We start from the raw sequence: 24200 nt of genomic DNA, 5'->3' as shown, positions 1-24200 counted from the left end.
TGAATATGAGTCAACAATGTGATGCAGTTTTGAAAAAGACTAACATTATTTTAGTGTGTATTAGCAAGAGTGTCATATGTAAGATACAGGCCAGTCCTGCTCTACTTGACGCTGGTGAGGCCTCAGCTGGGTAATGTGTTAGATATTAGAAAAAACTCTAAGGATAGTTAAGTACTGGAATAGGTTTCCAAGGGAGGTTGTGGAATCCCCATCATTGGAGGTTTTCATGAACAGGTTGGAAAAACAACTGTCAGGGATGGTCTAGGTTTAATTGGTCCTGCCTTAGTGTGGTGGAATGGACTAAGTGACCTCCAACATTCCATTTCTATGATTCTATCATTTGTCTCCTGTCTCTTCCACAAAGATTGCCATCCTCACCTTCTCAAAGGCGTGATCCACACAGAATATTCAGGGTATCTTCCTCTTGCATATATTTTTCTGCAGTGATGACCTGACCAGAAAGTGAAACTGGTTAGAAATCCTGGTGCCCTTTGAAGTCAATGCCACAACTCTCATTGACTATAATGGGGCCAGGATTTTACCCAGAATGTTAAACTAACTAGTCTAGTTTCATTGTGAGCAGTGAAGAAGTAAACAAACAGCATAGCTGGTGAAATGTAAACTAGAGACATTCTTTGCCTGCTCCTATAATTAAGAAATTAGTAGCACATATAAGGAATTTTTTTAAAAGAAGCTATGACTTGATACTATCCTTTGTTAATATTTTGCAGATAATTAAGTGTATATTCCCAAAGTAGAGGTCAGAGTCTGACATTCTGATTCAGTGGAATAGCACCTTTCTGCATGAGTGGTCCCACTGATTCTATGAATTCAATTTCACTCAAGGTACCAGTATCTGATTCTATGATTACTGTGAACTTTCAATTCAAAGCAAATGTAGGGCTTGTGTACATGGGGTTGGGGGGGGGGTGTTAAATCAGATCAAACTGAGTTAATCCAGTTTGAAAATGCGTGCATACTCACAACACAAACCACCACATAAACCCATGTAAACTGCATTTATATGGGAAATGCTTTGGATGAATCCTTAACGGTTCCATCGCACCATAATCTTGAGACAAAAGATAAACAACAATTGTGTGTCAAAGTAAAAGACAATTAGAAAGCTGATTTATACTAAATTAAAACTTTATTGACTAAAGTATGTTCTCCAGACAACATGAGCTGATGGACTATGGCTGCATACATGCAATGAAGTTGAACATGACAATAGTTTAACATGGAATGTCAAACAAATTAGGATACTGTATTATACAAAACCCCTTATCTGTGTTACTGCACAATGAAACCAAGCAATGTATTCCCTTGGTTGATTTGTGTTGAGCTAAAAGGCAATGTGGTTGAAGAAACTGGTAGATTTCTTTAGCATATATTTCAAATAAATTAGTTAGAATTGTACTCTTTAGAAACCTTTTCAGCTTCACTTTCATTCCGAACAAAATCTAAGTGCAAACATCAAAATTGCTGAATTCATCTAGAAGATTTAACTGTCAACATTGGATTGAACCAGACTTTTACAGTTGAGTATATGTTTGTGTGTAGGACAAAAACAAAAAAACCCCCAAAAAAACCAGTTACTGAAAAATTCATGTAGGCATATTTTATTATTAATCCAACTCAAAGCATTTCTTCTAAGTTTCTCACATTAAAGACTAAAGCTTGTTTACAGTACTAAAATCTCTATCATTCAAGCATCAATTATTACATAACAGAGAGAAAGACTAAATGATCTAATGGGTCTTTTCCATCTCTAACAGCTACAAAAGAAAATCATTCATGCCAGCAAGAGCATCACAGCTACTTTTTGGACCTGGTCATACAGTCCTTGCTCAGACAATACTCTCATTGGCATTCAAGAGAGTTTTTCCAGAGTAAGATCTACAGGATTAGGCGCTTTTAAAAAGAACCCCTCTATTCATACCTAACAAAATAATAGCATCCATCATAGGATACATGGAAAATAAGATATTGAATTAAAATAAAAAGTCAGACATGTGCTTTACTGCACTGCAGGAATCATATAATGTAAACACCATAGTGGCCCACATCTCCACAAATACCATCAGAAAACGTCAACTATAAGTTTGCTGTGTGTGTTTCTCAATGCTCAATGCTTGTGAGTGTGTCTTGTGTATGCATGTCTCCAGGGAACCCCCTTCCCCCCACACATCTCAAATACACATACATGTGTGATAGAATTAAATGAAGGTACCTTGATTGTCTGACTCCAACTCTTAAATCTGCAAGTGGTAGCAAAATGTTTTTTTAAGGCTTTCATTATACTGTATGTGTGAGATGTCGAATGTGAATATTGCTTTAGAAAACAAAACGTGGATGATATTGTAGGAATGACGTGGGTGTGCAGAGCATCCAAACTCCACGCACAACAAAATCTACCTGTATGAAGAATCGAGAAGCCTCTGATCAATGTATTTTGGTGAGCCTTGTTTGAAATTTTAGCTGATGTGATTCAAAGGATATAAAGTTATCCATGCACAAGTCTATTGACGCCAAGAGGATCAAAACAGGAAGTTTACATTCAAAGTGCAAATTTTAACAATGGAATGTTCTTGACAGGGAAATGATCAAAGACAATCCTAGGTCTTTCACTTGTTCAACAGGAAAAAAAATATCTTCAGCTTCAGGCAGCATTTCATTCTGAAAAAAGTGATTTTTTTTTTTTTTTTAGTACAACAGAAGACTTTAGAAATGAACACATTATGCACGCACACACTTAGATATTTACACCCTTTCTAGAAAAACAAACGCCTACCTTAGTGTTGGCTAATCTTCTCTTCTTTTTTAGTATTTAAATTCTTTAACTCAGCTGTTTTAAATACCAACATGTACTGTACCACCCCCATGCCACCCCTACAGCCCCAGAAAACACCAAGTAACTTAAAAGATTTTATGATTGTTAAAAACTCCTGGTTGAGACTATTAAGTACCACCTCCACTGGAACAAAATGAACACTGCATGCACCTTCCAATGCATTTCATTTCATAGCTGAACAGCTAGCAATGGTTAGATCTCCAGGTCATCAGGTCTAGGTCTACTACTGGCTCGGCTGCTGGCTCTGCTAGGAGGCCTTTGGTCCACAAGGGTGAGGGGCTGCAGCTCAAGCCCTGATGCCAGTTTTTTAGTGTTCTGGGGATCATCATGGAAATCAAAGGGCTGGGCATGAGAGTTGGAGATGGTGCTACCAGCCTGTCCCATTCTGTTCTGCTCAGCACTGTAATTTGCCCAGTTTTGCTCACTGGCTTGTTTATTGTAGTTACGACAGGAGGAATTGTTCCTGTCACCAGTAACAAGCTTGTAGCCTGGTGGAGACATGGGTGATAAGGGGGCAGTGGGAGAGGAACAGCCATTGAAATAAGCATATTTCGTGGATCCACATTCCTTGGCGGGACTCACAGTACCGGTGGGAGAGTAGGGGTCTGGTTTTCCTTTCACACGATCCTTGACACCCTTGAAAAACACATAGAAAAGCTCAATAATGTTCAAGGCAAGAGATACTAGAGAGACTACCAGCATGAAGATAATGAAGATGGTTTTCTCAGTTGGACGGGAGAGGAAGCAGTCCACTCTGTGTGGGCATGGGTCTCTCTCACAAGTGTAAATAGCATTCAGGCTAAACCCATAGACGTACCATTGTATCACCAAGAAGGCCACCTCAAAGACAGATTTAAAGAGAATGGTGATGATGTAAGTACGGAGCAGTCCTCCTCGCATTTTAACTTTGCCATGCACTTCAATTCCATACTTGAATTTCTTTATCTCTATTTGTTTGAGGTGCATCTCCACATTCACGCCATCATTTTGGACACCCTTGAGCTCTTCTTCTCTCTTGTTCAGTTTCTCTTCTTTCCGCATCACATAGAACACATGTGCCAGATACAAGAGGGTAGGCACAGACACAAATATGATCTGCAGAACCCAGAAGCGCACATGAGATATTGGAAAGGACTTGTCATAGCAGACGTTCTCGCAACCAGGCTGCTGAGTGTTGCACCGGAAAGCAGATTGCTCATCTCCCCAGGCTGATTCCACTGCTGTCCCCAAGAGCAAGATGCGGAAAATAAAGAGGACAGAGAGCCATACCTTCCCTCCTGCAGTAGAATAAGCTTGAACCTTGTCAAGAAGTTTTCCCAGGGCACTCCAGTCACCCATCTTCACAGGATGCTGGCTAAAAACAAAACAAAAATAGTAATAATTAAAGCTATGTTAATTGTATTCACACCTGTAGGTTTATAATGCATGTAAACCACCATAACACGGTCTTTATCTTGGTTGATGGATGTTAGTCTAGAGGGAGATAGGTAGGTGGCCAAGAAAAACTTTCTCTTTCTATAACAAGGAGAGTATTTCATAGTAGTCATTCCACTGGTGAGGTATCTAACAAAAGTCACTATAGGAAGTCCACATGCACAAAATATAGAGCCAGATTCTCTGCTGATAGCAGAACTGGCAGTCCACTGCTATAGTTCCAGGAACTTGGATTTACACTGATTTACACTAACTGAGGAGCTCACCATAAACTATTTATCTTCTATTTGTAGGCTTGTATTTAATGTAACTAAAATATATGACAAGTTAAATATTGCATTGCATTTCAGTGCCCTACGGGAAATGTGTTTGCCAATTTCATTCCACTTTTCAGTGGAAATCAGTCACCATCATAAAAGTTGCCATTCGAGTTGGCACGAATTGGCATCTTTGTTTTCACAGTCTCAGCACAGGTGCCAAAGCCTGAATGAGCCAGATCAAAGTGAAGGCTCAACGGGGAAGCAGTCTGGGGAAGTTTGCATTGACACTGCCCGAATATTCTCTGGATAAACAGAAGATTTCAAACACTTGGCTAGCAATCTAGATCGATCTTCACAAGTACTACATTCTGACTTCAATAAAAAAGTAAACACATTGCAATATCATGCAAAAGCAATGGCAAGGTTGCACAATTAAAATAATAAAAATCACAAAATACATACATTAAAATTCTTTTTGCAAGGTTAACTCAGCCAACTTTCATATCCAGTATATTGTATGTGATATGTTTAAGAATATAGGTCCCAAAGCGGAAAATATTTGCACACATGCTTAACTTTAGGTGACTCATAGTGTATATATTTAACACAGACAACAGGAGCAGAAAATATTAAATATATGAAATGTAGCCAAGCTAATGTTCACATAGTGAAGAAACCTTAATTTCCGCATTTCCTTATATGTGGCTTCCTTATTTTGTGTTGTTTTTAGCCTTGTGTTCATGTAATTTTTGCATTTAACTTTCTATTTATTGCTTTGAAAGAGAAAAAGGAAATAATGGAACAAAAAGGGAAGAAAATCCTTTCTATCTCCCCCATTGTTAACCATATAAGTACCACATGGGTGCCTTCAGCAAATGTGCCGTCCCTGCAGTGTGCAAGTAATAGGTATGCATTTCAAGTGAAATAAGGCTAGCTTAACTGTCTCTGTCAATTTGATATTGAAGTGTCCATTTCTAGATTATGTGTATTTGCAGCATATCTGCAAATACATAAATACCTTAAAATGTAAAGAAATGGTCAATTTTGCATGCTTGATTCCTGGCAGATGTAACAAGCACTGTTGCCTTTGGCCAAATGGTGTATGGTAACCTACTTAGAAATCTGTATCCTGGAAGATCTAACTGGCATTGAAAATTTTGCACCTAATAGAAGCATCCCTTTGGAAGCATGAATTGTCAGATGTAGTGACATTTAGTACCACGTAAACTGAGTAAAAGATTTTCCAATATTCATAACTTTATTAACTCCTGGCCAGTTTCTTTCACACTGGATTAGGGTTGTACTCCTCAGTGAGGGCTATTTACTTGCCAAGTTCTACATTTCACATACTTGTAATCCAGAAATGATTGAAATTGTTTTCTTTAAACTTTCGGGGCGGTGGGGGAGGGGAGTCCCTTCTAACCTCCTTAACCCACATGGACTCATCCTCCTCAGGGTATGAAGGACTCCCCATGATAACCTTTAAACCCCCTCGCATGATTAGCCCTTTCTCATGCAAGTAGTCCTTTGAAGGATCAGGCCTCTTTTAGAATTTAACACTAGAGGCCATGTATCAACCTCCAAAATGGTGATTCTGAGAATTATTGATTTGCCTTCCCATGTTAGTTCTGGGGAAAGAAGTTTGTCCTCACTGGTCCATTTTGACTGAGAAGAAGACTGGCACATTCATTTAAGGGTCTCTGAAAAAAGATTATGAGCCCGACAGCAAATTTTTTTAGCATAAAAGCTGGCAGGTTATGCTACGTCAATAAAACATTGCTTCTCAAGCCATAATTGTTGAAACAAAAAACAATCTGTTGCGGTGTATAATATATAAAGTTTGTTTAAAAGGCAAACTCCTTTCTCCATGTCCTATCTGTGGAAATCAACAAAAGCAAGGGTATTTTTTTTGTTTTGTTTTGTTTTGTTTTGTTTTCAAATAATAGCTTCTTGATTTTATTAACCAGTTTTTGGATGATTTGAAAATACTGCATTAGCAGGCTTTCCCCAGGCTCAGTGGATTTCGTTACAGTGTAAATGTTATTTCAGTTTGAAAGTATGATTAAAAAAACAGAAGAGGTGTTATTTCTAGGCAGTTATAGGCTGCTTGCTTTTTAATTGCACTCCACTTGGGTCCATTAATATAGGATGATATATTCCAGTTTTGATTTACTTAATCCCACACCTGCAGTATTTTTAGAATTTATCTCCTATTTTCCAATTTGTTTCAGCATGCAAAATTGTTGTTTCATTTTATCCTCTGGCAATACAAACTCCAGGAGGACACATTCCTTGCTTGAATTACTCATACAGAGTTCTGAAAAGCAAACTTTTTAAAAAAAAAAAAAAGAGATCAATTACCCTCCAGCATTTGCCAGTGATAAAACACCTACATCAATTCATAACATTGTGCTGTTAAGCAGATAACCTTGAAAGGGCACAAACATATTATTCCTTTGCTTAAGTAGAGACTATTGTTCTATGAAGCACAGTATTTCAGTTTGTTGCAGAGAAAATTCATTGATTGGATCTAAGTTGTTTACTTTCAGTGTACCAACAGAGAATTTCTATTAATGAATTTACAATATTTGTTTACTGGATATTACAAGAGTTTTTCTCCATTTCTGCAATGAACAATTATTTAAATGTTCTTACTGCTTTAAATTGCATTAAAACTAAAGATCTGCTTTAGTGAACAGCCTCTAATATCTCTTACCTTTTATGATTTAGACTGCTTTTAGCAATGTCATCCTAATGGAATGATTGCATCATAGCACAGTAGCTGATGTAACTGATAAGTAGTCAGACCCCCCCCCCCCAAATTCAGCAAGGTACTTAAGCATGGGCCTGGCATGTAAGTAGCTTAAGGTATTACTCATTACTATTTTATATTATGATATAGCTTGTTTTGAGATGGCTAATACAAAACTTGGACTGTAAAGCATTTTAGTAGATGGATTCCTTCTCAGTTCTAGTGTGTGTGCGTAGAGACAGAGACTATGCTATACAGAAAAAAGAAATATGACAATATTCATCTGTATGAGTTTTGGATGTCCATATGTAAAAGAAATTTGATCTGTACACCACAATTGAGAAATTTGAGAACTTTTTTTATGGAAGGCATTCATCATGTCATGTGGTTCATATTTTCCAGGGGGAATAGGGTACTCTGCTAAAGAGTCCAGGTCTGACTGCAATGTCAGTAGGTCACATGGTAATGAGTGGCTCAGGCGTGGGGCTGCAGTGCAGTAAGTGTGTGGGAGCTGAAATGGGGCTGTACAGCTGCAAGAGCAGTTAGGAAATGGACCAAGAGCGCTGGCCCTCCCCTAAACTCTTGCAAAAGCCTGCCCTTGAAATGCAAGTAGAAATAACTAACAAAAAAGAGCCTTTGAGAGGATTCCTGCCCCTTGAGCACCGATCACCATGAACCTTCCCCAAAAGCAGCCAACAGCTGAGGGAAAGGAGCTAAGATGCACGAGACTTGGGGTTGAGGAGGATTTTTTTTTTTTAAATGTTAAATGTATTCAGTCTCACAAAGGTTAGGGAAATGGTACTCTTACGTTCCACTGGGAAGGTGGAAGGTGGAAATGGTACTCTTACATTCCACTGGGAGTCCATCTGTAGGTCTGTAGATGCACTTCAGGGATAGGGAATTTCACCCACAAGACAGAGAGGGCACCCAACATGGTTGCACAGTAATTGTTGCTTAACAGTCATAACTTGTGTTCATTTGTTTTCTTTTCCAAGCTTCCAGTACTAATAACCACTGATGGATCCTCTCCTCTACCTTTAGCTGCTCTTTTTTTAATCTATCTCGTTCTTTTCTACCCAATCTACCTCTATGGAGCTTTACAGAAGGACCAAATGCAAGACAGAAAAAACACAAGAACTTCCAGTTGTACAAGTCAGGTCTCCAGCTGATGAAACCCATTAACAGCCTATGAACCATGCACTCATGTTTTGGTTCAAATTTATCCGTGGGGTAAGTGGCTATAGATCCCTTTGAAATCAGTGAAAGCTGCATCCACTTACTGTAGGCATGAATTTGGTCCTCTATGTTTAACATGTATAAGTTTTCAAATACGGAAGCCTGCAAAGAAAATGTGATATAAATGTGTATCCAGGTGCCCATATTCAAAGGGTGGAGGGAATATTATTTGTTTCACTAGGAACACTGCACAGACTTCCAGCCCCACAAGTGTCTTTTTACCTAAACTGAGGTTCATTTGATTTCAGTATCAGACTGTTCTCATTTTCCAGGCTAGGTACAAATGAGAGCTGAAAGCCCTTTACAATATTTAGTGTGTATACACACATATTGGCTACAAATCAAATCCATTGCATCCTTCCTTTTCCCCATTTGAACTCAGCCTGTTGCTCATCCTTCTCCTATTTGTATGCTTGTTAGGTATCATGGGTCAGTGCCAATGTTTAGCTTTGAAGGTTTTTAGGGAAACACTTCAGTAAACATTTCAAAGTCAGGGGACTTCAGGAGTTCTACAGCGCAGTGTGTGCTGTCCAGATGTTAAGATGGCAAGATGAAGGCTTAGTGCAAGTTCCCTCCACGTGCACAGACACAGAGAAATCAGAGACATGAGTTGTTTTCTCAGGTCTGTTTTGTTGTTGGTTTTAATGAAACTCACTTAGAAGACTCTCAGTGAACATTCTATTAAGAAAATATCCCAAACTGCAGGGCCAGTCAGTTGTACTACGACAGATGGGGGAAAATCTGAACTGGGCACAATAAAACACAATTGTAATGTCCCCCTGAAGCCCCTTCTTCAACCCCCTTGTTTTGTTCTTTAATTACTGGCAAGCACCCAGGCAACAACAACAATAAAGAATCACACCAGAGTTTTGCAATCTGCTATAACTTCAGACAAGAGTCAGTTCTGTGAAAGATGCTGCCCAAGAATTCCATTCCTCTTCAGTCCTGTACTACAGCTTTCAAGGCAGATTATCAGAAATGTATCCTGACACATATTGGGAGTATTCTCAGACTGCTTCCCTTAAGAACTTTCACAGGCATTGCCAGCGTGGTGAGGCAGATATCTGAGTGCTGCACGGCTCCTCTAAAATCCCTAACTGGGGTTGCTAACACAGAGTAACTATATACAAACTGGTTTAAAGAAATCCTTAACACACTTCTGGATTTTATCACATCCATTTAAAAGAAGGGGGAAAAATCCAGTAAGACAACGCGAACGTCACCAGATTAGTAGCAGCAGCATTTTAACAAACCTACTAATTAATAACCTTGCTTTGCACAAACTATTAAACATCTATCAAGATTTCCATATGAAAGCAAAATGTGGGGGGGGACATATGGGAAACACTGAGGATACGGTCTCTCTGTTATTAACTTCTGAGACCTTTTCAGTAGAACAAGGGATTCCAGCACACTGATTACTTTTAAATTATTATTTTTTTCTTAAACTAGCAAATTTAGACCTAGAAAATGGTTCACATTGAATTATTTTACCCAAATCCAATAGAGAGTCTCATAATCCAGTTTTGCAGATGAAGTTTTGCCATAGTTTACCTGTTGTAGAACTAGGTTAGTAGTTGAAAATTAAAATTATTTAGGGAAATGTTCAAAATGTAACAAAAACAAACAATAAATCTCCAGAAATGTTAACTGGATAACGTCTTTAAAAATGTTGTGCTGTTTTTTACAGTTGTGGTTTAAATACGCCAATAATGGGGAAAACAATAGAAAACTCCTGAAATCAAACAAAGTAAAAACTTTCCAACTTACCCCTGCTGATGATCAGTGAAGCAAGCAAACAAGTGCCTCTTTGGAAGAGTGAGCTAAAATGGAAAAGCAAGTTCAGGCTTTCAGACCTGTCTATTTAAACTTTAAAAGTCTACTGCTATTTTGTAGTTTTCATCCTTCCTTACCCACTAATGAAAGAAAAGTGCTGATACCTCGTAAAAAGTTTTTTTCTAACTTGGAACACTGGGAGAGCTTTTAACCAGCCACTGAAGGGAGGAGGGGAGAGGAGGGAAAGCTAGGGAATGGGGAGGAGAAAAGGGGGAGGAGGAAAAGCAAGAAGAGACTGCAGAAAACATTTTGGAATAAAGGAGAACATTTTGAGTGTATTGAAGTTGGACAAACGAAGGGTCACTCAGTAAGGAATATTTGAGATATACTAAGTGATACACTGAGTGGTAGTTTATCCAGAATGGGACTTAGGGTTACCTGGGACAAATGAGGTGGTTTAACTTTCTTAAGGAGTGTGGAGTCTTAGGAAAAGGGAACAGAGTGAGAGGAATCAATTTGTAACCTGAGCCAGGCTGCCAGGCTCTGGCTTGGGATAGACTATTTTGCCCTCTTCATTCTCCTCCCTGTGGAGTGGCAGTCACTACATAAGAAGTTTATCTTTAGTTTCTTGGCATATCTTTAGTTTACTTGCTTCCGTTTCCCTTAGGTGCTCAACAGAAAGTAACAGTGTGTTTGTTAATGTTACTTTTTCAGCCCTCTGGTTGCCTCAAGAGATACACAGCACATTATATATTTGGTGAAGATTTCAGGGGGGCAGCAAACTTACATTCCAGAAAATTCATGCCAGGAAACTTCAGTATAACACCCACAAAATAATGCAGGGCATTCAATCTCAAATAATCAGCATGGAGTAGTCATAGCATTTCAGTTCATTTCATTAAATGCACACAAGAAAAAGAAGAAAAAAAAACCTTCCAATTGGATTGAAGCCAAACTGGCTTTTGCCCCGACCTGCTTGTGATAAACCCCCTTACAACAAATGCTTTCTCTGTAAAACACAGTGAATTTTGTACTGTCCATTATGGTGAGGTTTCTCAGACACAGAGTCAAACAAGTGTCCCTATGAACTGGACCGTTCTGGACACTACATTAGGAATTTTATTTTTTATTTTTCTGTATCGTGTGGTGTTGGCTCCTTTATTGCCCTGGCCTTGGCAATGACTAGGATGGTTTAACAACTACTCCAACAGCTCCAAGTGACTGGACAGCTCCCTAGGACCATTTTTCTGTGATGCTCAACAGCTAGGGTTTTACAGGTTCATTTTGGGCCCTAATCCTCAGGGAAGGGTACTTCTGGATTCATTCAGGGTCCACAGCTTCTGGTTTCACTTAAGAGACTAAGAACAGGGAGAAGGCAAAATAATACCCTGATTTGGGGTAAAGTTCCCTACTCATCTTCTTCTTGGAACTATGGATGTCAAAACATGTAACCCTAAGCATGGATAATATCATAGTCTTTTGCTTAGCTCTTATAAAGTGCTTTTTACCCAGAGCTCTCAAAGTACTTTACGATTAAGGTAAGTATCATTACTCAGATGGGAAAAATAGGGCAAAGATATTTGTCCACAGACACACAACAGGTTAGTGGCAGGGCTGGCAAAGGAACCTAAATATACTGACTCCCAGTCCAGTGCTCACACTGTCTCCTGTTTTAAAAAGATAACATACGGGTTATCCATACACCACTAAACCCTCCTTTTCCTGCGGCCACAGCCTGATACACTTGATTCTCCATCTTGTCTGGTTTCCCTTGATATTGGGCTGTTGTGTGAGGTGTTATTTAGTTATTATTGTAGTTACCAAGCCCTGAGAGTATTGTTTTTTCTTTACTGGGAACTTTAACTCTGGAGAGAGAGAGCAGCTGGGTAGGAGGATTGGGACTATGTGCATTAGAGGGCCCTGGAACCTTGTTGAGAGTTAAAATAATTTACAAGCCATGGGGTTGGGTCCCTTCTTCCCTCCCTCCCTGAATATGGGTGAGGCTAGCCACTTAAGTAAATAAAATGTTCCTAATGCAACCTTGTATAGACTTTAGTTATTAAGTGGCATATGGATACAAAGCTCGTATTAGGTGACCATGGGAGTATTACCTGGACCCAGAAGGCCCCACACCTACTAAGGTGGGTGAGGAGATTTGGAGTGGCTTGTTTGCCATTGGTGGAAGTGTTGTTCCTCCCGAAGATTGCCTTAATTTGAGAGGGAATCAGATCCTCCCCTACAGTCCTACAGTCTGGCATGCTGGAATACAGTGCTGTAACCTATATGAGATACTTTCAGGGTCCTTGGGTCCAAATCTGACGTAGTTTATTTTTTTCTCCTATATCTGCCTGGAAGGTCTTTGTAATTCTTCATGCATGTTGTTCTCAAAAGAAAAACTTAGAAGTGTTTCCCCACCTAAATAAACCAACAGTAAATGTCAGCAACCCAACTTCATAGTGCAACCATACAATAATGAGCCAGTGCATATAAGCACTATAGGAAAAAGAAATTTGGTAATAATAGTAAATGTAATACTTGGCATTTCCGTCTGAAAGGACAGTGTTCTGTTTCAAACTTCCAACAGGATATTGTAAAGAAATAAGAAAGATTATTATTATTGTTGTTATTTTATGGCAAATACCTTGCCAATGTCTCTTTAAGAAGTAGACTTGTTTGTCACTGAATTCGTGTTTCATGGTTCGATTTTACCAGCTCTGCCACAAAAGGGGCCAAAATTCCACACACCTTTATTTGTGTGACAAATTAAACTAACTTTCAAACCAAGTGAACATTTTCACCCAGCTGCCCTCCAGCCAGACTCCTCGGTGTTCAGCAGAAATTTTGAAGGATGTCAGAGCTGTGATATTTGTAAGTCTGTTCCTAACAAAGAAGGACTAGGGGGTGAATGAAAAGATGGACTTGGGCTCTCACATGGAGATTTACTGTTATTGAACCCAAACATCTTTCACTTTTTTGGAATGAAATCTTAGAGCATGGAGTACTGGGACCAGTATTGCCATCTGATGATGTCTGCATTTTGAAGCAAAAGTCATGCTGTATGAAGCAACACTTGAGCGTGGCAAACGTGTCTGGGTTTGATCTGGCAAGCTAGAATGCAACCAGTGCAGGCAAGTTCAGGTTCCTACCCAAACATTTTATCCTCACTCAGCTTCTGTTTCATAGATGATTATGACTAAAACTCAGAGTCAATGTATGCAGTATTTCCTTTAATTCTCTGTTCAGTAATCACAAGAGTAAGATCCTTTATAGTAGGGAAATAGTTCAGAGATTGCAGTTCTGTTTCAATTTTTTTGGTCCAGGACTCATATTTATCAGAGAGAGGAAATTAACTACACATTCTGACAGTTTATTTAATATTTATTGTCTTTAATACAGCACTCAGTCCAGTATTCCTTTTCTATTTATTACACACACATATGGTATGGTGAACATATATAATTCTACACAAAGGCTTTATTCTGCAAGACGCTATTTTTTTAATCAATTGGTTCACCAGAAAAGTCTGAATAACTGAGTTTCATTTGAAATATAGCATTAATATGTCTGTATCAGGTCACTGATGTTAAAATCTGTGTGTCCAAATTGGTGGGCATTACAGAGGCAAAATTTCCCATTGACTTCTAATATCCACTCAGAGCAAAGGAGTGTCACTATCCTATTGGTGCTGTGGATGCACAGCACAGTCTTCCTGAACTGCAATCTGAGCATGCGGCTTTGTCTATACTGAAACTTTGTCTGCAAAACTTTTGTCATTCAGGGGTGTTAAAAAACACACATACACACACCCAACGACAAAAGTTTTACCGACGAAAAGCGCTGGTGTGTGAACAGCGCTTTGTCAGCAGGAGCGCTCTCCTACCGACAAGGCTGCCACTTGTTGAGGGTGGAAGTTTTTTGTTGGTGGGAGAGATTTCTCCCGCCAACAAACAGCAGCTATACTTCATGTCTTTTAGTGGCACAGTTGTAGTGGCACATCTGTGTGTCGCTAAAAGGTGGGTAGTGTAGACAAAGCCTGAGTGTGTTGACTGCAAATCTAACTTCACTGTACTCCCCTGTGCTGCTCAAACCTCCTTAACTGCAGTTCAGAGAATGAGGCCATTCAATGCAAAGTACACTCAGCTGTGCACACATGCACAACACTGGTTTTCTTGGGTGCATTACAGGGGAATTAGGCCTCTAACTAGGAAAGTAACATAACTATGACCCTAGATGACCAGAAAAATTTCAACATAATTCTTTGTTGTATGCTTAGGGTTATGGTTGGTACAGAGCTGCAATGCCCCACGTCTTGCTGATTCAGAATGCACGTTACCATAACTGTGCATGGTATCTTGCTTATCTTAGTTCTTAAATATGCAACCTTAACATTCTTTTAAAATAGTGGGGTTTTGTTTTTAAATTGTGAAATTAACAAAAGGAAGAATTATATTCTTCATAGCTTTGAAGTACTGCTTGTGTCCAACAAATTGACCATAGCCTTGGTAATTTCCATAATCTAGGACCATTGGGCTAGAACCCCCCAGAAGACCTTATCCCACACAATTTAGGACTGCAGGAGGGAGCACCACAAAACGCACAGGTCAAATACAAGCCCAAAAGTCTTTAGACTGTAAACCCAGGGGACAGGAATTGTCTCCTTTCTATGCTTGTACAGCACACTCGGGCCCCAATCCTGACTGAGTTCTTTGGGTGCTACTATTATTATAAATATTTACTGAGAATGAAAAACAATTGGGATATTCAAAAGATTCCTTCTTAGCAAGCATTATTGCCATTCCTTTCCACCCCCAAGGTATTGTGACTGTAGGGCTGTTGAAAAAAAGGTAGCAACAGTCTTTTCTAATGATTTTTACTCTCCTTTTACTCAAAATCAGGTAAACTATTTTTGATCAAACATTACAGTTAAAAAAATATAGGATATCATCTTTGGGCAGAGATCAAGATTGAAGAATTTCAGCTGAAGTTTTCCAAAAGTTAGAAGTGACTAAAACCAGGTGGTTGGAAAAGAATCCATTATTCAACCTTAACTATAACAATCACTGTCACTCCTGCTGTAGTAACATTTTGCGATTCTATCCTGACATCTGTCTAGGATCTCAGAGTGTTTTACAAACATCATTGAAAGTTAAGCCTTACTCTACCCCTAAAAGCTATGTAGTATGAAATATTTTAACACATAGGAAAACTGAAGCATGGAGAAATTAAGCAGCTTGCCCATGGCCACACAGCCAGCCATTGGAAAAGACAGAACTAGATCTGAGATCTACTAAATACAGCACCTCTCTCCAGTCTTTCTGAAATACTGTTTAAGCAATAAGAACAATTAAATCCAGTTTTGTTTTGTTTTTTAAATTACAACAGGTGTTGCTGAAGTAAATAGAGGTTTGAAGTGAGGACAGGCTGCAGGGGATGTGGCTCTCCCCACCCACTCCCAGTATAACAGCATGCAACTGAACAGCATTCTTCACAACTGAGATCTCACCAGTGTTCGATCATGGCAGTGCACTCAGTGCTGCTTGCCCACTTCTCGTGCCATATGCTGAGACATACTAATTCACCCCAATTTTATTCACTGGTTGGTGGACAGAATGTGGGGAGGGTAATGAATAGTTCCTCTGATTCCTTTTGACTGTGCTAGCAGAGCTAGCAGAACTTCATAAAGAGAACTTAAAGACTGAAAAGTGATGGCTCTGTTCAAATAAAATAAAAAATTAACTGACCAGTGTAACCGATTCTGGTTAATATGCACCCCCGCCCCCTCCGAACAAATCACCCTCCATCAAAGCAGTTGCATAAATTAAAAAGCCAGTCAGAAGAGCATTTCAAGCAGGGAAAGAAGAATGTGTCTATAGATACTTAGGAATTTGGCTCCACCTTCTGTACACAGTGAAAATAAACATGAATTAAATTGTGTCTCGAATGCCATTTTTACTTGTTATTGTTTTTACTTCCCAGTTCAGTTTCAAAAGCCTGCCCAGATAGGTTCTCATGTGTTTTAATGAATCTTCATCTCCACGTGTTGAAGTAGAGGTTTTTCAGTAATTCAGTTCCAAAGAGTGGGAGTATTTTTTATTTGGGAATATTTAAAATTCATTTTAATTTATAATTTTATATGGGAGTATTTTTAATTCACTTACGTTAGGGAATTGAAGTCAGGGTAGCGGCTGGGACTATTTAAAGATGTGTGATCATTAGATTCTTTTAGACTTTTTTGCTGTGTAGAAGGTGAGTGAAAGTCATTCAATTAGGGTATGTTAGAATTTAGAGCAGACTGTGCAGCACTTACTTACATTGGCAAATATTTACTCTCATTAGTAATCCCATTGAATTTCTTAGGACTCTGCCCACGAGTAACTGCTTGCTATAGTGAGCAAGGGCTCCAAAATCAGAACACTAACTAGAAATTTATGTATGAATACAAGGAGAAGAGGTTGCAAAAACCCTAAAGGTTTAGCAGTTTAAGACATTTTTGAAGTTATATTATTTTAAAAATGCTTCCATTATCATTTGAATGCTCTTATAATTTGACGTACAATTAGTCTGCACAATAATCTGCATGCCCGTGGTAGTTATAATAAATGAAATGATTAACATGTAAGTAATAATACTTACCAGAGCATTTACATAGCTGTTTTTTCTCCAAAGATTGCAAATATTAATTCATATCTGGTAACACCAATATCTACAATATCTCACAAGGCTGGGTTGGGAAATCTTACAGAGTGTCAACAGTATGCAAGGGGAAGAGAACCTAGGAGAACTGATTCTTTTCACCCTGAATTTAGAATTTTCTGGGTTTTCTGAGTTTCATTCAAATCCTTCAGATTATTGAAACCGAGTTTTTCATTTGGGCATCTGGATACATGAGTGTGAGGGTGGGAGACAAAGTGTTTTATCCACAAGATCAAACTAGAGAATTTAATTATAGTGTTCTGCAAATGACTTAGTACCAAGAGGTGTTTGGAAATACATTTTTTCTTTGAGTCCATGCTGTAAATTAGAAAAGAGACAGTGAGAGCCAATCATTTGTCAGTTGTGCATTTGTTATTCCTTCCCTATAGAAAGACCACGATCTAACTCAATTGCTAGCTTTATTTTTAACATATCAAAATTAGAAAAAAGTTTTAGGCAGCACTTTTGTGTGCACACAGTTATATTTAGATTGACTAGCTCATCCAAATGTAACTTGGTAAACGTGGGCACTCACCAGCATGCCCTCTTCTTATTCAACAACCATGACACGAAAGACAGTTGGTAATATGCCACACTGTAACTTGTTTGGGGTGCAGATAAGAGTAACATCACATGACCTAATTAAAATTACAACCCCCCACCAAGATTGACGACTGAGAGAAACAGTAATTGGTGGGATGACTATTAACTAACACTCTTTCTCTTAGGACTAGTTCAGGGGAAACAAAATCAACAGATGGTTTTGATATTATTTATGAGACTATCCCAAAAAGGTGGTTCCACATTATACCTCTGAGTTCTTTAAGGCACATCAACCAAATAGACAAAACAGTTTAACTTTGAAACAAAACTTAAACAAAATTGTAAATGTAACTGAACTGTGAAGGATGTGCAATTGAATTACACAGTATACAAGGTAAATAACTGAGTCAAAGTAGCACTATGTGTAAAGAAACAAAAAAGATTGAATTTATATTTCTTTATGTGGTTTTTAATCATTTTAGCCATAGTTATGTATTTGAATAGCAGTTATTTAGCTGAATGTTGTAATCAATCCAGATATACTTAAATCATCATATTCTAATATAACCTAAAGTATAGCCTAATCATCCTAGAAACAAACACAAGATATAAAAAATAAAGTGAGAAAAACTATATTAATACCATAAACACATTATTAAACCAAAATAGGTTTAAGTCTAATAATTCTTTCTATACTACCTTAGAATGAAATAAAAAGTTTCTAAAGCTTAATCCAGTATTCAAAAGCAAAAACTTTCAATCAGGTAACAACCATATAGCTCAATGCTAATATTTATCTACACGTGGGTAGTTGAAACCATTACAAGTGCAATTCTAGCACACTTCATTACAGTTCAAACCAAAATGGATACTGAAAATTGGTTTGACAAAGATTCTAATTCCAGTTTTTTTAACTGTTTAGGAAAGCAGTACTTTCCTCTTTCCCCGGTCAAAATCTTTCACTCCCTTCATAGCACAGTGTTCACCAGTAGAATATGAGTGACACATATTGTTTTGCTCAACATCTCTACACTGAAGCAGGATAAGACAATCTCACCCTCCACTCTGAAGTCTTCTGGAATCCCTGCGTAGAGGTGTTTTTCATGTCCTCAATCTTTTGGAAAGATTCTATTTCCCAAGGCAACTTTGGTTAGGATACGGGATCCTAGTACTCAAAATCCTCCAAAAGTTTTGTCCATGGAGGATTTGGTTAAAGAAATGCTTCTGTTTTGGGGAGAGGAAGATGACCTTTTCAGGACTATAAGAAGTGAGTAGAGACTCTCTGGATCAGGATCAAGACAACTCTTCACTCAGGGTGTATGGATCTTTAGATGAGGCTGCTACTCCACCAACCGGTGGTGGTAAGGGTCTCCTTTTATGCACAAATTTTCCATTCAGTTGCATAGATAGTTTTGGGCCATCCCCTTGTGGACCATCTTCTGATATCAGCACTTTTACCATTGGATAGAGCAAATTTGTGGGATGACCATTCTTCAGGTTATAGATAATATCCATCACTTAGGCTAGTCAGGGGTCACTGACTTCTTTCCACCCATACAATAGCTGGCATTCAGACCTCACAAAGGTGCTTTCTAGAATCTCAAAATTCTAAAAGATAATTCAGAATATTATGCCAACAGTATTATTCTGAGGTCTTTTAGTTCTGTTTTCTGCTGTTAATTTGTTTTCTAACATTCAAGAACAGCTATAGCAGTCTCTTTGCATTCTGTTATATATGTACAATACTCTTAAACTCCTTCAGTCTTGAAGCTTAAAGTTCATTTTTCATTTACTTAAAACTAACTTCAATTCCAGTTTATCTGTTCCAGCCTCAAATATAGGAAAGGTTATCCCCAAAGTTTGCTAAACATTGAACAACTTCCAAGGCTCATTATCAAATTAACATTTAAGTTCCAAACACCAAAATATTCTTTGCCATTTCAAATTAAACACTTTTACCTTAACCAAAATTAATGCAGTAAACAACTTTCTTTGTGGGGATGGGCATGAGGCAGACAGACAGGGTCATGGAAAGTCTGATTTCTCAACCTCCAGCAGCCCACCTGGATGGTTCTTGACGATTGCACTTTCTGCCTGCAGGGAGGCAGAAAAGCAGCCAGCATGCTAAAAATTTTGCATTAGGTCTCTCAAAATGGATTTTTTTTGGTATATTTGACTTTTCACCTTGATTCAGGATGGAAAACTTTCAAAAAAGTGAAATTTCTCATGGGAAGGGACTTCCATTTTCCAGCCAGCTCTATTCAAAACAAAGATGAGGACCTGCTTTATTTCAATACTAATTCCCATCTAGTTTCTCCAGTATTTTGACTATATTTTAATGATGACCCTGTAGTAGTGGGGTGCCTTCTTGTGGCTGGTGCCTCCCTTTTGATGGTTGTTTACATTGCATTTCCGCTCCCCATCCCCCACTCTCCAGGACTCGCATTGCTTCCTCTTTGTGACCCAGCCCTCTTCTGGGGTATTGAAGTCCCACTGTATGAACCATCCACGTGCCATTCCAGACAGTTTTCCAGCCCAAGGCCAGGTCCTGTGCCATTTTCCTAGCAGCTAGTTGGGGAACCTGGGCCCAACTGGGAATTCTAGTCCAGGGACCCTACGTCCAGCAACTACGGTCTGTTTTCTCCCAGACCATGCCACTATCTTCCTGGACTGCTTCCTACTTCTCTATCTTCTGCCCCCACCCCCACTACCGCCCCGCTCTGGGTTTACCAACCCAAACTCTCTCTTACCAGTGAGTAACTGAAGACTACTTTTCAGCTCTGACTTCTTGCCAGACTCTGTAGCCCCAAATAAATCTTCCTTCTCACAAGAAGTGACTGCAGACCACTTCCCCTGCAGCCCCTTCTGTTCTCAGCTTCATCCCTTTATACGAGCCCAACCTGCTACTTCTCAACAGGACTTCATGTTCCATTAAGCTTTACTGGTCCTTGAATCTCTTCCAGGTGTGGCTTATAAGGTTAATTGACCTAATTTAACCTGCTGTGCCTTTTGAGGGGTGGACATCCCATCACAGACCCCTTAAGTGTGACTGTAGAAATCTTACTAAAAAGAATTACTTGTGTGCCTAGTATAGATGCCTAAATTATGGTATTCTTTTGATGTCTCTATGACAGATATTTACTTTGTGGTTGGTACAGAAGAACATAAGAATGACCAATGGTCCATCTAGCCCAGTGTCTCTGACAGTGGCCAGTACCAGATGTTTCAGAGGGAATCAACAGAACAGGGCAATTATCGAGTGATCCATACCCTGTCATTCAGTCCCAGCTTCTGGCAGTCAGAGGTTTAGAGACACCCAGAGCTTGGGGTTGGGTTAATTGTCATTGATGGACCTAGGGTGACCAGACAGCAAATGTGAAAAATCAGGACAGGGTGGGGGGTAATAGGAGGCTATATAAGAAAAAGACCCAAAAATCAGGACTGTCCCTATAAAATCGGGACATCTGGTCACCCTAGATGGACCTAGCCTCCATGAACTTATCTAATTATTTTTTGAACCCAGATATATAATATTGAACCCAGGGTGAAGTAGAGGGTAAATCTTTTCTCTTGCATGCCTTGCAGCTGAGAAGGTTTCAAAGATGAGAGAAGGTTGGTTGTCTGTTCTTCTTCCAAGCAATGTATTTCTCTTTCAAAAGAGCAAATAATGGTTCCAGACAATGTGAACCTATAAACAAGAGACAAGGTCTTTCTTTATGTGCTCTGCAGAGCACATTGCTGGCACACAGTACATAATAATAACAAATGCAATAATAATAAATAATACAAATAGTTATTACAACATATAATATAATACAACATCGTATCTGGAGAAATTTTGACCAACTCTAATTTTAATATCTATTAGCAAAGTTATTTTCCCCAGCTTCACGTGTATAGCTATAACTAAAGATCTTTGTCTTATATAGTGTGACAATGATCTCTTTTAATTTTTGGCAATGTGCTGAGAAGCCAAAACATTGATACTTGTTTTTTTAACATCTGTTTCCAGACATAAAATAAAAAACTCAAGGTACCGAACCATAGAAAAGTGTGTGAATAAAATATTTTGTTCATCTCTGACTTTTAAAGATGTGCACAGAACAAACAAATACAATCTGTATATATCTGGTAACTCTCAGATGTACCCATGACATATTAACTTCTGGAAATGGTGAATGCTTAAGATATTTCAGGAACAGGCAATCTTTGTAAGTCTCTGTTTATGCTTGCTAATAGTCTGGCATCCCACAGAGTAGATTCCTTCCTTGAAACATAGAAATTAGTCTCAGGTGTGGAGCCAGTTAGCCTGATAAAGGTGGAAAGAGCTTGCCAAAAAGATTTCTAGAAGAGGAACCGTGCCACTGAGCTAGAAAGATTAGACAGCCTAAATCCTAGGAAAGTGAGAACACAAAGCAACAGCTGCAATCCCAGTGTTAAAACCAAGATGAATCCTATTTCTATTATTTCAGTAACAAATATATGGTTATGCTATATACATATCAAATCATTTCATGACTCAATGTCCACTTAGTGTAAAGTGATACCTATTCACACACAGGGCAAAATTATTCTGTCTAATCCCCACTGTCAGATCTCCATCGCATACTCAACATTTGTTCCATGCACAGAATTCCCAATGATGTCAACAAGAATTCTACATACAGAGCAAACAGGGTCTATGCTGTAGAAAACCATACTGTAGTTCAGAGAGAAGAATTTTGCCCTTTGAGTGGCCATGTGTGTGTGTGTGTGTATATATATATATATAAAACAAAAGACAGGCAACCGTGAGTTATGTGGATATACATTGTAGCCCTAAGGATTAATCTGCTGGTCTGTATAAATATCTTTCTTATAAATTTAAGTATTTGATGTAATAGGCTTATAGATTTATATTAAGAATAAGTGGCTGTAATGCAAGACACCTACAGGTCAAACATCCTATATGACACTAAGGCAACTTTAGCACATTTTGGGACCCTTACTCAGAAAAGTAATAATAGACAAAATACCTACGCAAATGTTTGGAGACCTTTAACTGAACCAATAACAGTAAAGGGTGGAAAAAGGGGATTTTTGCCAACAAATCTAACAAGTACATCACAAATGCGTACATACCTGTCATTCATACGCACATACATACTGGCCTATGGGGCAAATGTACCCTAACATTTCCTTGGGGAAAAATTAAATTTGGGCATAGGAGGAAGGATTTCCAACTAATGCCCTATAAAAAGGTGAGACAGCTCACCAATTAGGCAGGCAATCTACCCATCTATCTGCTCCTGTCTACTCTTCATTGCCTCCACCTTCAACTACGTATCGATGCTACCCATGTACAACGACTATTAACTATTAATAGGCCGTAGTATTATTTCTTTTCAAACTGTAAGTGAAAAGGGATTTAATTTCCCTTATGTTTTATTTTAGTTAAAGCATATAGAGTTAAATTAGAAAGATTAATTAATTAAATAACATTAAATTCAGTGGATAAATTACATCAACACTACTAACACACCCCAAATCAGGCTACAACATAACCTTTCATAGCTAGTCTAAATATACATTAGCTTTAGGAAAACACATTCTAAACAGCACTGTACACTAAACAATGTACGACAGTCAGTTTTGACTTCTCTATAATCTCGCAAATGTGGGCTTGGCAGTCCAGGGAATAATCATGCACTTGTTTCCCTTTTATTTTATAGGTTGTCCTGCAGAAAAGTTCAGGCCCGTAGAGCTTGCCCATGGCATCCAAGACTAGATGGCAACATCTTTATCTCAGAAGAAAGGAAAGGTCATGAAGGAGTGAAATACAAACATGAGTACTTTTTCTTATGTTCATGATATAATTTAGAAAATGCATGCAAAGTAATAATACTGTGTTCAGTGTTAATTCTGAATCTTAACTCTGTCCCTTGTACTTATGCCTTAAAGTATGGTCTATCTTTATGCCATTACAAATTATTTGTCAATTAATACAAGCTGGAATTTCCAAACAACTTCACAGATAAAAAATTACAGATTGTTATACAAAATTTTCAGACTTTGGTTGACTTTTAAAGAGACAAGTATGACTAAGGATAGAGTTTACCCCACAGAATCTTTATTCCTAGTGATAATGCATGAAGCACAGCTTGACTTTCAGGTCCCAAACTCAATTTGCTGCATTGGCACTTAGAAAAAAACATCACTGCAAACTGAGCAAACGTAACAGGGAATACACTGAGAGAAAGGAAGCATGGAATGCCACAGTGCAATTTGTACAGTCTCCTTTCAGATTTTAAAACACAATTTTAAATTATTAAATAAAAGTCAAATTTATTAAATTAGAATTTTCCTCCAGGGTTTTTTTTTAAAATATCACTAAGACAGTTGTGAATCAATGAGTGCTTTCCCCAGTGTGAGGCTCTTCTTCAAAGAAAAAAATATGTATGTATTTATTTATTTATTTATTGGTTTAGGAACAGAAGTGAAGTTTAGAAAGTTTGGGTTCTCTAGAAACTACTGGATGTTAACATTTCACATCACTTCCCACTAGAGGGAGATGTTACATAACAAGCTCTTCCTCCCTCTCCTCCCACCCCCAAAATCCCTCCCAATCCCAGTACATCTGCTCTAAATCTGCTCACTAATTGTGGGTTACAAA

The 24200-nt window shown here is 38.4% G+C and overlaps 1 protein-coding gene across 1 annotated transcript; it reads right to left on the bottom strand.

The window, feature by feature from the left end:
* Nucleotides 1-1170: 1170 nt before the first annotated feature.
* On the bottom strand, nt 1171-10471 carry GJA1 (gap junction protein alpha 1). Its single transcript, XM_045008423.1, has 2 exons — nt 10307-10471; nt 1171-4208 (listed from the first exon to the last, which is right to left on the bottom strand). The coding sequence occupies exon 2, from the start codon at nt 4190-4192 to the stop codon at nt 3047-3049; it is 1146 nt and encodes a 381-aa protein (XP_044864358.1). The 5' UTR covers nt 4193-4208; nt 10307-10471; the 3' UTR covers nt 1171-3046.
* Nucleotides 10472-24200: the final 13729 nt, after the last annotated feature.

This window comes from Mauremys mutica, chromosome 3 (genome assembly GCF_020497125.1).
Source record: "Mauremys mutica isolate MM-2020 ecotype Southern chromosome 3, ASM2049712v1, whole genome shotgun sequence".
Taxonomy (NCBI): Eukaryota; Metazoa; Chordata; order Testudines; family Geoemydidae; genus Mauremys; species Mauremys mutica.
Note: the sequence above shows the minus strand (reverse complement) of the source record. Positions and strands in the feature narration are given on the sequence as shown.